This window comes from Helianthus annuus, chromosome 16 (genome assembly GCF_002127325.2).
Source record: "Helianthus annuus cultivar XRQ/B chromosome 16, HanXRQr2.0-SUNRISE, whole genome shotgun sequence".
Lineage (NCBI taxonomy): Eukaryota > Viridiplantae > Streptophyta > Magnoliopsida > Asterales > Asteraceae > Helianthus > Helianthus annuus.
The window spans coordinates 19,043,961-19,058,853 of NC_035448.2; the positions used below are offsets into that span (position 1 = coordinate 19,043,961).

The 14,893-nt window shown below is 34.8% G+C and overlaps 1 protein-coding gene across 1 annotated transcript; it reads right to left on the bottom strand.

Annotated features, from left to right (window-relative positions):
* Positions 1-7,779: 7,779 nt before the first annotated feature.
* On the bottom strand, positions 7,780-10,294 carry LOC110909796 (glutaredoxin). The gene is made up of 4 exons (XM_022154551.2): positions 10,071-10,294; positions 8,997-9,085; positions 8,809-8,907; positions 7,780-8,049 (listed from the first exon to the last, which is right to left on the bottom strand). Exons 1-4 carry the CDS (start codon positions 10,178-10,180, stop codon positions 7,964-7,966), a joined length of 384 nt encoding a protein of 127 aa, XP_022010243.1. The 5' UTR covers positions 10,181-10,294; the 3' UTR covers positions 7,780-7,963.
* Positions 10,295-14,893: the final 4,599 nt, after the last annotated feature.

The window sequence follows — 14,893 nt, forward strand, 5'->3', positions numbered from 1 at the left end:
AGGTGTCGCGCTACGCGAGTGGTCACCTATTTTCTATAGGTAGCTTCGTGTCTAAGTAACTTAGCTGAGTTGATAAAATTGTAAAATTCAAAACGGCCAGCAAGTTATTTAGATAATCGTAACTAGGGTTTTGCCCCTCCTGAGTTTTAGGGGCCCTGATCCTGATTCTGATTGTTCGGGAAATTTTAGGATTTAGTGCAGAATTACTTGGGTTTCTCAATTAGGGTTTTCTTAATAGCTAATTACCATCCTAATTATGGATTTTAGTGGCAGTTGTTACATCCTCCCCACCTTAAGAAAAATCTCGTCCTCGAGATTTACTGGAAGGGATGTGGATATTTTTCGCTTTATTTCGGACTCCAGCTCCCAAGTGTATTCTGGCTCTCTCTTTGAATTCCACTTGACTTTGACCAACCCAGTCGTTTGTGTTTGGGGAATTTGACTTTTCGATCTTCGATAGCCAATGGTTTTTCTATGAATTTTTAATTTTTTCATTTATTTCTATATTTTGAAGAGGTACTACCAGGGATTTGTCTGATAGACATTTCTTGAGATGGATACATGAAATATATCATGTACTCCAGCCAATTCTTCTGGTAGTTGTAACTGGTAAGCTACTGGTCCTATTCGTTGAATCACAGGGAATGATCCAACGTATCTCGGACTTAGCTTTCCTTTCTTACCGAATCGTACTATACCTTTCCAAGGAGAAACTTTTAAAAGTACCTTATTTCCTACATGAAATTCTAAAGGTTTACGACGATTATCTGCATAGTTCTTCTGACGATCTCGAGCTGTTTTCAGTCTTTTCTTGATTTGAGTTATTTTGTCACGGGTTTCTTGTAAAATTTTAGGATCTGATAATTAATTTTCTCCTATTTCTGCTTAACAAACTGGGGTTTGCACTTACGTCTGTACAGTGCTTCGAATGGGACAGTTTTGATACTTGAATGATAATTATTGCTATAGGAGAATTTAATTAAGGGTAAGTGGTTATCCTACTTGAATGGTTATCACACATGCTCGCAGCATGTCTTCCAAGGTTTTGAATGGTTCTTTTACTTTGTCCGTCTGTTTGGGGATGATAAGCTGTACTTAAATTTAGTCGTGTTTTCATTGCTATTTGGAAACTTGTTTCAGAAATGAAAAGTGAAACGACTATTTCTGTCCGATACAACGGAGAGTGGAACTCTATGTAAGGATACTGTTTTATCTATGTACAACTGGGTTAACCTTTCTATGCTAAAGGTTTCTTTCATAGTTTAGAAGATGAGCTGATTTGGGTAAATCGATCCATGATTACTCAAATCGTTTTATTACCTTTTCTGGTTTTGGGTAATTTAGTAACAAAATCTATTGTTAAGAGTTCCTATTTTCATATAGGCATTTCTAATTGTTGGAGTAATCCTAAAGGTTTCTAGTGCTCTGCCTAAACTTGTGAACAGGTGAGACACTTAGATATATGACTGGCTATGTCCATTTTTTATTCCTATCCACCAAAAGTTATTTTTTTAAATCTTGGTATATCTGATTGTTACCTGGGTACATGGTATACCTAGATCTATCTAGAATCTTATTTCTTAATTTACCCTGCTTAGGTACCCAATTGTTTTCTTAGGGAATCTCCAAATTCTATTACTTCCTTGTTTTAATTCTTTGGCTTGTCCTTTCATTCTTTCAGCATCGTCTTCGATTACTGTTTCTTGAACTTTCTTTAGTTGCTTCATTAAATCTAACCGTAGATCTTAATCTAAGAGCATGGACTCACTCTTGCTTTTCATGATACTTATGACTTAAAGCATCAGCAACTACATTTGCTTTTCTTCGTGATACTGGATATCACAATTGTACTCATTTAGGATTTCCATCCATCTTCTTTGCCTAATGTTTAGTTTGTTTTGCCCAAATACGTATCTTTATCTTTTTGTGATCTGTATCTACAGATAATGTCTCTAAATCTTAAGGGCAAAATTATAGTTCCTAGTTCTCAATCATGAGTTGTAAAATTTTCCTCGTGCTTTTAAGTGCCTGAAGGCATACGCAATTACCTTTTTGCGTTGCATCAACACACATTCTATTCCTAATTTTGAAGTATCACCATACACTTCAGTTTCTTTTGGCAATGCTAAAATTAAAGCACTTGTTAACCTTTGATTTAATATCTTAAGAGCTTCTTCTTGTCTAAGTCCTCACTCAAACTTAACTATTTTACATGTTTAGCTTAGTTAAGGGTTTAGTTATCTTGGAACAATCTTAAATAAATTGTCTATAGTATCCAGTTAAACCTAGAAAACTTCAAACTTTTATGGCTGTTTGCGGAACCCTCTATTTTTAGTAATTGTTTCTAGTTTAGAAGGATTCACATGGATACCTTCGTGATTTTCTACATGACCTAAGAATTGCACTTCCTGTAGCCAGAATTCATACTTCGAGATCTTGGCGTACAATTTTTCTTTTTCTTAACAAAGTTAAGAGTGCATGCAAATGCTTACAATGTTCTTTTTGACTGTTGGAATAAATAAGTATGATAACTTAATTTATATACATTAAATGGTTATTATTATGGTTGGATATTGGTTAGTGCTGCCTTGTTTAAGCATAGGTGATCAGTCCATGCCTAACTAAGGCTAGGCTACTCAATATCTGCTCCTGACAATAACCAGGGTATTAAAAAACTGATATATTATCATAAACCTAAATCGGAATAGGAGGTGAATTTGTGTATCATTATCTGAGTATATGATTGTTTTAAGATTACTTTTATTGAATAAATTAATAAGGCAAATTTAATATAAATAATTTTAAATCCGAGATTAGCGAAATCTTCAGATTTTGTGGAGATGTCACCAGAAGGTGATTGTGATTAAAGAAATATTTTAGTGAAATCGAAGGCCAAAAACATGTTATAGTTTCAAGAGAATCAAAGTGCTTATTGGGATTATTTTGAATTTGAATATGATGACTTAAAATATCATATGGGACCTGGAATTGAATATGAATTGTGAGCAATTTAACTGGGTTTGAACAAAACGAGTGGTAATAAGGAAGTTCGGACATCATTATAACAGAAACCATGGAAAATCGAGTTTTTTCAAGAAATTCATTGATTTGATATTAAAGAGTCATTGCTTTGTAAAACGAGGTTTTACTATGCAAAGATCAACTATAGTGAAATGATATTTGAACTTTTGATTAAACAACAATTGGTATAATGTCCTCCTATGGTCTTCCTAATTTGAATGAACCATAAGTACAATCAAGTGGATTTACCAAGAAATGTAAAAAATTTGCTACTATGAAGGAAATCCTCATGGTATGATGCCTATGAGAAGGAGTAGAAACACGAGAGTTAACTTACTATAGGCAGAAGTCAGAATTTTAATAATATAAAAACTTTACTTGGATTTTCGTGTGACAACTAGTGTGATGTTATTATGGAATGTCGAAGTAAAGTAAAATAAAATAGAGAATTTACAAAGGTATGTGATTTCTTTTTGCAGTGTGATTATGGTTAAACTGTGCACCGATGTTGGTGAAATCTCGTTATAACGTACCTTAGCGAGATTTGTGTCGTTGGTAGAATCGTGTGGCAAGAGTGTTTCTTTCTAATTAGTAATTTTCTACTGACAGAATTAGTATTGGTGTCATCGTGTCCAATTTATACTTTTCAAAGGTCTTGCCTTGGAAAGTCGTGTGTGATATATTTCAACGTCTGTGGACGTATATTTTAAGTTTCATGTGTTTTCTTGTGCATTAGCACAACTTTATATGTTTCTTACTTGTGTATTGTAAATTTTTATACTTTCGATGATATTCCTTCTTTAAAGGGTTCTCTTTATATGAGTTACGAGGTAAATGATCAAACAAAATAATGTTTGATATTGGAAAAGAAATTCCTGATAGAGAATTCTAGACACGGATGCTTGTGCTTTATTTCAATTTGTCAATCCTTATGGGTTTTTGGAATTTGCTTATAGATATACCTATCTATATAATCACATATTTCACATGCTGAAATAAACATACCATTTATCAGGTCAATGTATTTAACAGATTCATATTTCCAAGAACCACTCAGGTATTTGGTCATGATACTATTTAGGGAAATCTTGTCACTGATTTGACATATCATTTACCCCGTCTTATCCGGTTCGCGCCGGAGCGGTAATCTCAATATGTCCGGTCAAGCTGGAGAGTCTGCTACTCTATACCCAGTTTTGCCGGAGAAAATTTTCTATTTCCCATAAATAGTATCTTTTCAAGAAGTGCCTCTTTTATTAGGGCTTTTATCAAGGAAATTTGTATCCCCATAACATATCTTATTCTGGACCAAATAATATCAATAAGCAGGAATAAATAGCAATTAAGTGCTATTGCCTGCTAACCGTCATACCAGTATCCATTACCTTATATAAGTAATTTACCTTAAAATTTATTTTAAGGCAAAATTCTTAAATTCAAGTCTAAATACCATCCAGAGTGCCATCAGATAATATTAAGTTTCTAATTCTCCGTTTCACTTAGGTATTATCATAACACCTAATTGTGTAAACCAGTGGCTTAGCTTATACTAAGGCATCTTTTCTTATGTTCCAGTCTAACTGCTATCAGTTGTGCTACCATTTAATAGAAATTTCCTAACTCTTTTTATTTAGGCTTAGGTATTATTATCACAACACTTATAGGCTTAAAGCAGTGGCTTAGCTCTGATACCACCTTCTGTCACGACCCCCGACCCACCCTGGACGGAATCGGGTGCCGTGAGTAGTCCCGTGGTACCGGTGGTTATTTTTATTTTGAAAAACATTGCAGCGGAAATTTCATCAGGACCGTGAGTTAGGAAAAATATCTGAGTTTAAAAACACCGGATTTTATTTATTAAATAGATGGGATAAACTCATATTTTACAAAGGTAGCTTTTAATATAAAAACGATATTTCTTAATTTGATTTAATTAATGAAATAAGCCACTTCTTGATGCCTTTCTGTGCCGGATTCATCATTTGTTCCAATCTACTGTAATTACCTGAAAAGTGTTTTAAAAAGGTTTTGTCAGCGGGAAATACTGAGTGAATCATTCTGTTTTTCTAAAACGACCCGTTAGTTATAATTTACAGTATTAAGAGCGATTACAATGTTTCTATCAACCAATTATCAAGAATGGGTATTTGTCACTCGATTCATTTCTGTGACTGTGGTCATACCACTATTGGGTCCCGTTGCCCAAATAGTGACGGTGTACTCACACAGAGTAAAATAACTCACATAGAGTAATATTCACTCACATAGAGTGATAATAACAGTAATGTGCACAATACCCCACATACCAGCTGTAATTTGGTGATTACAAAGACTTAATCCCTGTAATTATAACCTTGAAAATAATTTGAGGTATTGTAATATTTACTCACAAACTGTGAGAAAACAGTTTAAAAAGAAGAATGACTCACAAACTGTGAGAAAAGAGTTTGTAAAAGGGGAATGACTCACATTATAATCATGCAGATTCATACGGCCAAAGTTTAGTCTACAGATAAGCCTTGATATATTGCAGATTTATACAGGTAGAGCTTAGCCTATTGAGTTAGCTTTGTAATCTAGTGCACACAACTAGGTAGGTAACTTAATACAGCAGTTACGTCAATTCACGAGATTAAACCTTCACAGCGATTAATCAGTGCAATACTCGATAATTCAATCGGATTCACAACGAATAACAGAGCATAGTCCGAATTCGAACAGCACTCTAATATTCAAGTCGAAATCACGACGAATAATCAAAGTACAAGCTCAATTGAGCAGCACCTGGACTATCGTTGGATAGTTATAATCGATCGGACGTTGAATCGTAATAGCGATCGAGTTATTACCCTGATTGCGGCAGCGTTTCGAGATTAGTGTGTGTTTGTGTAGTATTTTGGCTATAACTTAGCGTGTACAACGAATTTCTTCGTCGTTTTTGTGCTAGAAATCAAGTCCCAGACTCCTCTATTTATACCTAAAATTTGACACCGTCGCGTAGCGCGAGGGGTATCACTATAGGCGTCGCGCTACGCGAGTGGTAACCTATATTACGCGAAATTTGTCCCTGTAGCGTAGCGCGAGGGGTAACCCCTATAGGTGTCGCGCTACGCGAGTGATCACCTATTTTCTATAGGTAGCTTCGTGTCTAAGTAACTTAGCTGAGTTGATAAAATTGTAAAATTCAAAACGGCCAGCAAGTTATTTAGATAATCGTAACTAGGGTTTTGCCCCTCCTGAGTTTTAGGGGCCCTGATCCTGATTCTGATTGTTTGGGAAATTTTAGGATTTAGTGCAGAATTACTTGGGTTTCTCAATTAGGGTTTTCTTAATAGCTAATTACCATCCTAATTATGGATTTTAGTGGCAGTTGTTACACTAAAAGCCCAATCTTCTAGGGTTTCCCCTGGATGCAGCTCTATAGGTAAGCAAGCAGACAAGGACAGTGAAGATAGTGAGTTCATCGTGCAAGATGAAGAGTCAAATTCTGATGATGAAGATTATGATAAACTAGTTGAGACCAGTGATGAAGAGGAAGCTGCAGATGGTGTACTTGGATTAGAGTCAGACAAAGAGGATATTGAGTGGATACAATCACAACATGCAGTTAGAGAGGCAACCAAGATACATTTGGAAGCCAAAAAGAAAGTGCTTGATGAGGTAGTACATGAAAGACAAACAGAGGGTAATTTGCATGAAACAGAGGGTAATTTGCATGAAACTGAAGAGGCAAAGGTAGATGGAAACATTAGTTATGAGGAATCTGACGGGGACATTTTAACACCTGGTGATAGTGAGGATGATGATATCAGGAGCAAGAAGTACAAGGAAGCAGTCCCATCTGTAGGTGAACATACAAATGAAGTCACCAGGATAGTGAGGATGATAATTAATCACCAGGATACATTTTGACAAGTGGAAGTCAATATGAATTTATATTCTACAATTTAGGAAGTGATAATATTATCAGTTAATTATTCATTTATCTTTCCTTTATTAACTTTTGAATTTAGCAAGTAAACTTGTTTAAAATTTATTAGATACGTTAGTTTCGATAAAAGTTTCGTTCAAGATCGACAATCATATATAATTGACTTTTTGTTCTTACCGCAAAGAATAAAACTGATATCGTTCGAACAACTTCGTTAGCGGTGCCAATATCCGTTTTTATGGTTTTCGGCAAAAAAATCGCCAAAAATGGAGTTGGATATGCAATAGGGTATTTATTTTTAATATCGTAAGTTATAGCGGGTGTTAGTACTGGTACAAGTATCGTCATCAACCGAATTGATATCGTCTCAAAAATATTATTACCACGTCGATTCTAACTGAACATCAGCTAGTATCGGTACTGCCATGACAATTACTGATATTTGCTTTTATAGTTTTCAATTGATGTAGATGTAAAACACATGTCCTTTTAGGCATATTACAAATTTATTTTTCAAGTTTCATTTTTGGTCCATATACTGAGTGTCGGTATTGTATCAATAGCGTAATAAATCGCAATGATCCTGACCAATTTCACGCCGAAACGTGCAGAAGAATCTCACTAGTTTCTAATCATGCGCAAATGTATGATGAATATTTATAAACCATTTCATATTCATGACTAAATTATAAATACCTAAAACTAGACTTCTGATCTCATGATTCTATTGCATCTTTTTCAACAGATTAAATGTGAATCTGTTGCAATTACTTGTAAATCTGTTCAGTGAAAGTGACTCGTGAATAAACAAATAGTAAGAAGTTTAGTAGGTGAAAATGACTCCTAATTAAACAAACACAACTTCTGATGTTACAGCAGATCACATATGATTAAAGATTGTATTTTATTAACATATCATATGATTAAAAACATCACAATCACAATGAGAACAGACAGTCGCTGTTTTTTCTTCCTAAACCAACTTAATAATCTTATTCATGACACCAATCTTCAGAGCTGTGCAGAGGTATTCGCAATGGCACCTGCTTCAGTTAGCAACGGCACCAGCTTCCCAGCTCGATGCTTCTCCATAACAGCTGCAAAAAAGACCACAATATCAATCAATCCGCCTAGGGCTGTAATCGAACCGAAAGAACTCGAACAAGGCCATGTTCGCGTTCGTTTGTTAAGAAAAATAACATGTTTGCGAACTATTCATGAACACTTTATGTTCGTCTTCGTTCGTCAAGGAAATTCAGTTGTTCGTGAACACTGGTCTCGAACACAGACGAACGCCGATGAATAAAAACGAATATTTAACTTGAAAATAAAAGATAAAAACATTGTTAACATTAAACATTGGACATAAGTAGTTAAATACAATACCGTCAAATGATAAATCAAAACACAAGAAGTGTACTACAACCACCAAACGATGAATCACGTTTAACTAACTTAGACATAATTATCCCAAAAAATGTCTTGAATGTCCAAATTTTAACTAATTTAGAAAAAAAACAAGGTTTCAAGTTTTCAATATGTTTAGATAAAAGGTTTATTATTTATTGTTTTTCTAATATAATCAAACAAACGAACATGAACGAACGTAACCGAATACATTACCGAACGTTCACGAACGCAGTCGAACAAACGAGACCTTTGTTTGTGTTCGTTCGCTAAGCTAACCAAACTAAATTTTTTGTTCGTGTTCGTTCGTTAAGCTAATCGAACGAACATAAACGAACTTCCCACCGAAATGTTCACGAACTGTTCGGTGAATGTTCGGTTCGTTTACAACCCTAAATCCGCCATCAACAATCACTCAAAACTGACACGAAATTGCTCAAAGAACTCACCATCCGAGCCACCAATATGCTTCCCACCTATAAACACATTAGGAACAGTACTCTGACCGGTCCACTCCTTTAGAGCGGATTGGATTTCACCTCCATCACCTATCAAATCCATATATATTAGTTCTTCAAATTTTATTAGATACAAATGCAGATATGTAAATCAATTTATGAAAAGATTCAAAACTTACTTTCTTCATCCAGTTCGATAACCTTGTAGGACACGTTAAGCTCGGAGAACAGTTTCTTCACGCCCTTGCAATATCCACACCAAGTCTTGCTGCCAAAATCAAGTTAAGTTTCTTAATTCCTGATCAGAGAGATTAGCGACTAATCTATAGATGATTGGCGATGAACACAACATCATTCAGCAAGATAAACCTATCGAAAACGGTTGTTTTGCATCTATACTTTCTTCACTATTTTTTGGAAAAACAAAACTTAGTCAACTGTTCTTCCAGGAACACTTGTTATTCAGCAGTATTTCTAAATTGTTGATCTGAGAGATTAGAGACTAATCTATGATGAACGCAACATCACTCAACAACACAAATCGATCCAGAACCGATTGTTTTGCATCTATACTTTTCTCGATTTGTCGAGAAAAAAAATTCAAGTTAGTTAAGTGTTCTTCTAGCAACACTTATTATTTAACATCATTCAGCGGGTCACACCGATCGAGAAGCGATCATTTTGCATCTATACTTCTACGATTTATCGGAAAAACTCAAGTTAGTTAACTCTTCTGCGGCCTAATCACGATAAACACAACATCTGCAAGACAAACCGATCGGAAACGATTGTTTTACATATATACTTTCACGATTTGTAGGAAAAAAACTCAAGTTAGTTAACTAACTGTTCTTCTAGCAAAACTTCTGAGAGATTAGCGATTAATCTATGATGAGCACAACATCATTCTGCAAAACAAATCGATCGAGAGAAACGGCTGTTTTGAAACAGCATCTATACTTTCACAAATTGTCGGAAAAACAAAGTTTAGTTTACTGTTCTTCCAGTAACACACACTAGTTATTTAGCAGCAAACTCAAATTAAATTTCTTAATACTAATCTATGATGAATATAACATCATTCAGCAACGCAAACCAATCGAAAACCTTTCACGATTTGTGGAAAAAACTAAATTTAGTGAACTGTTGTTTCTGTAAAACATGCGATTAGGTTTAAAAATTCAATGAAAAGTTGTATTAAATAAACAAAACAGCATCATGTAACTGAATTGAAATTCTGAATGAAGAGAAACCTGAAGACGACGACGGGATTATCGGAAACGATTTGCTTAGCTTTGGAAAGAGCCATATCGATTTCTTCTTTGGATGTTTGTTGTTGTGTTCTGCTCCACAGGCTTCCCATTTATTTATAAATCCTAGAATAGAAATAGAAATGGTGCTTATTGTGCAAGCAACCGAAAAGAAGATGTGTATGAAGCCGGCGTTTGCTTAGTGTATGGCCACTTGGCGTTTACACGGAATGATGCTGACTTCATCTAGAAAGTCTTTTAACACCGACCAACTAGACGCCGTTACTTGACCGTTAAATTCGTATTGAATCTAGACTAAATTATGGTTAAAAGGGGTTTTTGAATAATTGGGAAATTTCATTATCCTTAATCACATGGTGCTAGAATTCTTCATAAAGATATATGAAAGCCCCTTTAAATTATATGGAAAGTTGTGAAAAAATCTTTTAAATTTCTTTAGAATTTGGGTGTTGAACATTCTAGAATTAGTCAATTCCAAAATGAAACACAAACCATAATTAAAGTGGCAAAAACCTACAGCATCAAGGCAGCTATAGATCTAGTTCCTGAAAAATTATGATGTTTATGAAGTAGATTGAAAGTAGCACCAAGATCATAGTAAAACACATAAAGCAGGAATTAAGAATTTTACTATCAACATAGCATCATCGTAGCTGAATGTGTAAATTGTAAATTATCTCTATGAAAACCGACTGTGCTGTCGGAGTCGTTTCTGCTGCTGGCAGTCGTCTCAGCTGCCGGTAATTACTACCCCAATTGGTTACAGCTGCCAAAACCCATTAATTGTCACAATCCCACTTGTGGGAACCTCTAGCAGCTTCACTTGCCGAGCAACAAAAGCCCCAACGGACAGATCTGACTCGTAGGGGTTCTCATGGAACCTTAGGCGCTACCGGTAACCTCAGGTATCAACCAAACCCATTGCTGCTAGAACAGGGGGCAGAAGACAGAGATAGGCACTGAAACACGGTGGCCGGCCGCAAGTCATGGTCGGATCCCCTTTCGTTCATGCGCCCTCTTTCTTGCTCTGTCGCTTTCATTCTCTTCTTCTGTCTCTCTAACCTATTCTCTGGGCGCCTCTCTTATCATGGCAATAACATAAATAAACTCCAAATTTTGGGTAGTTGCTGTACTGTTCACAAGCTCTTGCGCAAATTGTTATATATAGAAATAGCATAGCATGATTAGAAGTATAAATATGTCACATCCCTTTCTAAGGCGGAAGCACGAGGTGTGATCTTGAAAGGTTCTCATTGCATACGAAAGATAAACATACTACATGCTCGTAAAAATAACTCCAAATGCCATTACATAATTAAAACATAACGTATTTTAAGTGTTTACATCACAAGACAGCATATTGTCTGAAAAGTTTATAACTTTATTTAAAAGACCAACATCGAGAACTTGGTTCTTATATCCCTCATAGGATGAAATATAATAACCAATTCCCACAAAAACCGGCATCGGAGTCTTGACACAAGATAGCTAAAAACATAGACAACATCCAAGAGCAAGAGTATGACCGCGCGCACATCCGCTTTAGTTACCTGAAATACATGTGAGTTTTTGGAAAATCGTCAACATAATGTTGGTGTGAATTCATGCAGTTTTTGTATTGAACGTTTGTATATTTGTATGAAAACATGGTATGTAATTTGTATGAAGCAAGTATTCTGTAAATGTAAGGAAATCGAGATCGCTAATGGTTTGCAAGGCCATTAACATGTGACACGACATAGGAAGCATCCAAACCATAGGCATTTTTAACTGTCGAATCCACGACTGTCGATTCACGACTAGAGACATAAAAGCACTGCTTGGTACTAGTATCACCAAGAGTGTGGCTGCCTGAAACCCATTAGATCTAACCTTTTTGTTCCGCGGTCTTAGTATGTACACGATTAATGGTGCTTCTGGTACCCTATTCGTGACATGATCTAAAGTATCATTCCTTAGTTTTTGTATTCAACATACCATAACACATGTATTTTCCCCAAATTTAGAAAGCATGTAAAAGTTTAAAAGTGGGGATATGAGCTCACAACTTTGCGTTTCCTGTGCCGTAAACTGCACCGGGTTTGCCTATTTAGCGTCGTGACCTATAGATGTTTTATTAACGTTAGTCACTAGATTTGTATCGCACAAGTACAAGTCACCATCTTTTAAGTATGTTTTCTTTGTTGTTAAAAATAATTTATATTTTTAACTATGTATCTTACTTATATTATTTTCTCAGAAATAAATATAAGTATCTTGTATTTTTCACCCGAGTTATGTATTTTTGTCCAAAACTTCATTTTAAGTTCTTAACTTGTCCAAGTTAAATAATCTCTTGAGAAATATATTTTCATAAATATATTTTCTTGTTTTTGTCTATGCATGATGTATGTGTATTTTTGTATTTTTTTTACTCCTTAGGAGTATTTAGTGTATTTTCAAGTCCTAATACACTATTACATGTAATACATATTACATACACTTAGAACAAAAATTGGTGATCAATAAATATATATATATTTTCCTCAAAAATATACATACTTAATATCAATTTTTATCTTGAAGAAATCATCATTTCTTAACTTGAATTTTACATAAAAATTAGGGAAACCTTGGTAAATATTTTTAGGTGAATTTTTAGGGAATAAGTTTCACCAAAACTTATATTTTTCTGAGTGTCTATAAAATTTTGACATGGTTTCCCCTAAAAATGGAGGTTTCCCATGTTTTCAAAACATGTGTTTATTTTCTTTTAAAATAATCATCAATCATCAATAACACAATCAAGACTTACCATAAGCCAAGATCATGTAAATTACACTACACAATGAACTTGAAGTTTTTGTAAAAACTTGTAGTAACTTACCATGTTATTTAGTAGGTTTAGTTACCCTTTAAAACATATTTATTTGTTTGTAAATCACATTATTAAAAGATTTGGTCATTTACAACTTGTAAGATGATTTTTCTAAAAATATTTCTTTTGTATTTTTCTTGTCACATACATGTTTCTAGTCTTGTTTAAACACTAAAAATGGGATTAGTTTACTTAGAAACCATGACTTTGTAAATCTTGAAAATAAACTTGGTTTCTTGAGAAAATTATTTTTGTAATCATCTATTTACAAGATTTGTATTTTATTTAAATCATCTTTACATATGAAAACCAATTTCATCATTCAAGTTCATGAAGACATAAATCATGATGATCTCGGTCTTTCACAAGATCATCACTTTAACTTACTAGATCATGTGTTTAATCACAATCTAGTACGTTTCTTATGATGTCTAACATTACTAACACTAGTAATCAATCAACAAGAAGCAAATAAACACAAATTAACAAGTATTCACATGTTTATAAGCTTATGTTAGAGATTTATGATTATGTCTTTTAGTGTTCATCAAGTTTATCAATGTTCATCATCTTTTAACCAACTAAATATGAAATAACAAGGGATTATAAGGGTCTTACTACTAGCACAAGCCTAGGGAAGAGCACAAGATGTTGAAGATGGTAAATGTGATGGATAAAAGCAAATGAGAGAGGTCCTTTAAGATCCACAAGCTCCACACTTCGTTAGACACCTTTATTGCACCTTGTGATTAACTTGGAAAAGATGAGAGTTGGATGGAAGTGGTGGTGTTGTTTGTGTGGGTTTCGGCCGAGAGGAGGGCAAGGGAGGAGGAGAAGGTTGGTGTGTGAAGTGTGTGAAAGATGTAGATGATGATGTTCTCTTATAACCAAGTTTGTGTATTAACCAATGTGTTATATGTTCCTAATAGTACATGCAAATCTCTAAATAAATCTTCACAAGATTAGGGGAATCAAGGAGGATCAAGGAAAGATCATGGTGGGGTCACCCTATGACCGTCCACTTTAAAGGGGGGGGGGGTAAAGTGTAAGTTTCAACCACTAATTACATAAATAAGTTAAGTTTCAAGTGTCTTGATTAGGGACTTGATGTGTTATTATGTTATAAGAGGTGTTATGGTGTTTGAGATTCATAACTAGCTCAGAAATAATAAAACAATGCTTTTAGTATAAATTTGATGTTTTGGGTAGTGTCCGGTTGTTCAGTTAGATACCGGTTCGTTAAAGTGTCAGACTACTCCGTTTAGTGATCTTTAAGTACCCTTTGTGACACTTTTAATTCCCGACACTTAGGAAAGTATTCCGAACCATTTAGTCATGTTTTTGCATGGTACAAACTTGTTACAATGCTGAATTTTGCTGAAATATATGAAATTCAGCATTTAAAGTGTGTTTCGGGTGCTTTTCAGTGCGTATTTTAGCTTCCGGAAAGTCTATATGTTAACCCTTGTATACATTCTTGGGTTTAATGTATTTTAGACGTTGGACCTACTCCTAAGCCCCAATTCTACTGTCTGACTGCTTTCTGCAGAATTGTTGACACAATGTGTCTTACCGGTGAGCTTACTAGTCTTTCTGATGCAACGCTAATGATTAATGCATAAAGCAATATTTGAAGTATAAAACGTGCATGAATTCACATGTATAGCATGTAATCAGACAATGTTAACATTTAGGCACATAATTGCAGATATTAAATAATAATTAAATTGTACGGAAATTGCCGGTTTTGTGTCAGTTGTCACAAAATAAAGGTGGCTTCATTCCATATAAAGCACTTAGGGGAGTGGGGGTGGTCATCACTCATCACTCACAACATTCAATCAGTCCCGCCATGTCATCAACCACTATTCTATCACTCACAAGGTTTTTTTAGTGGCGGTGGTCATCACTAGTGATGGAATTCCATCACTCACAAACTTTTTTTTTA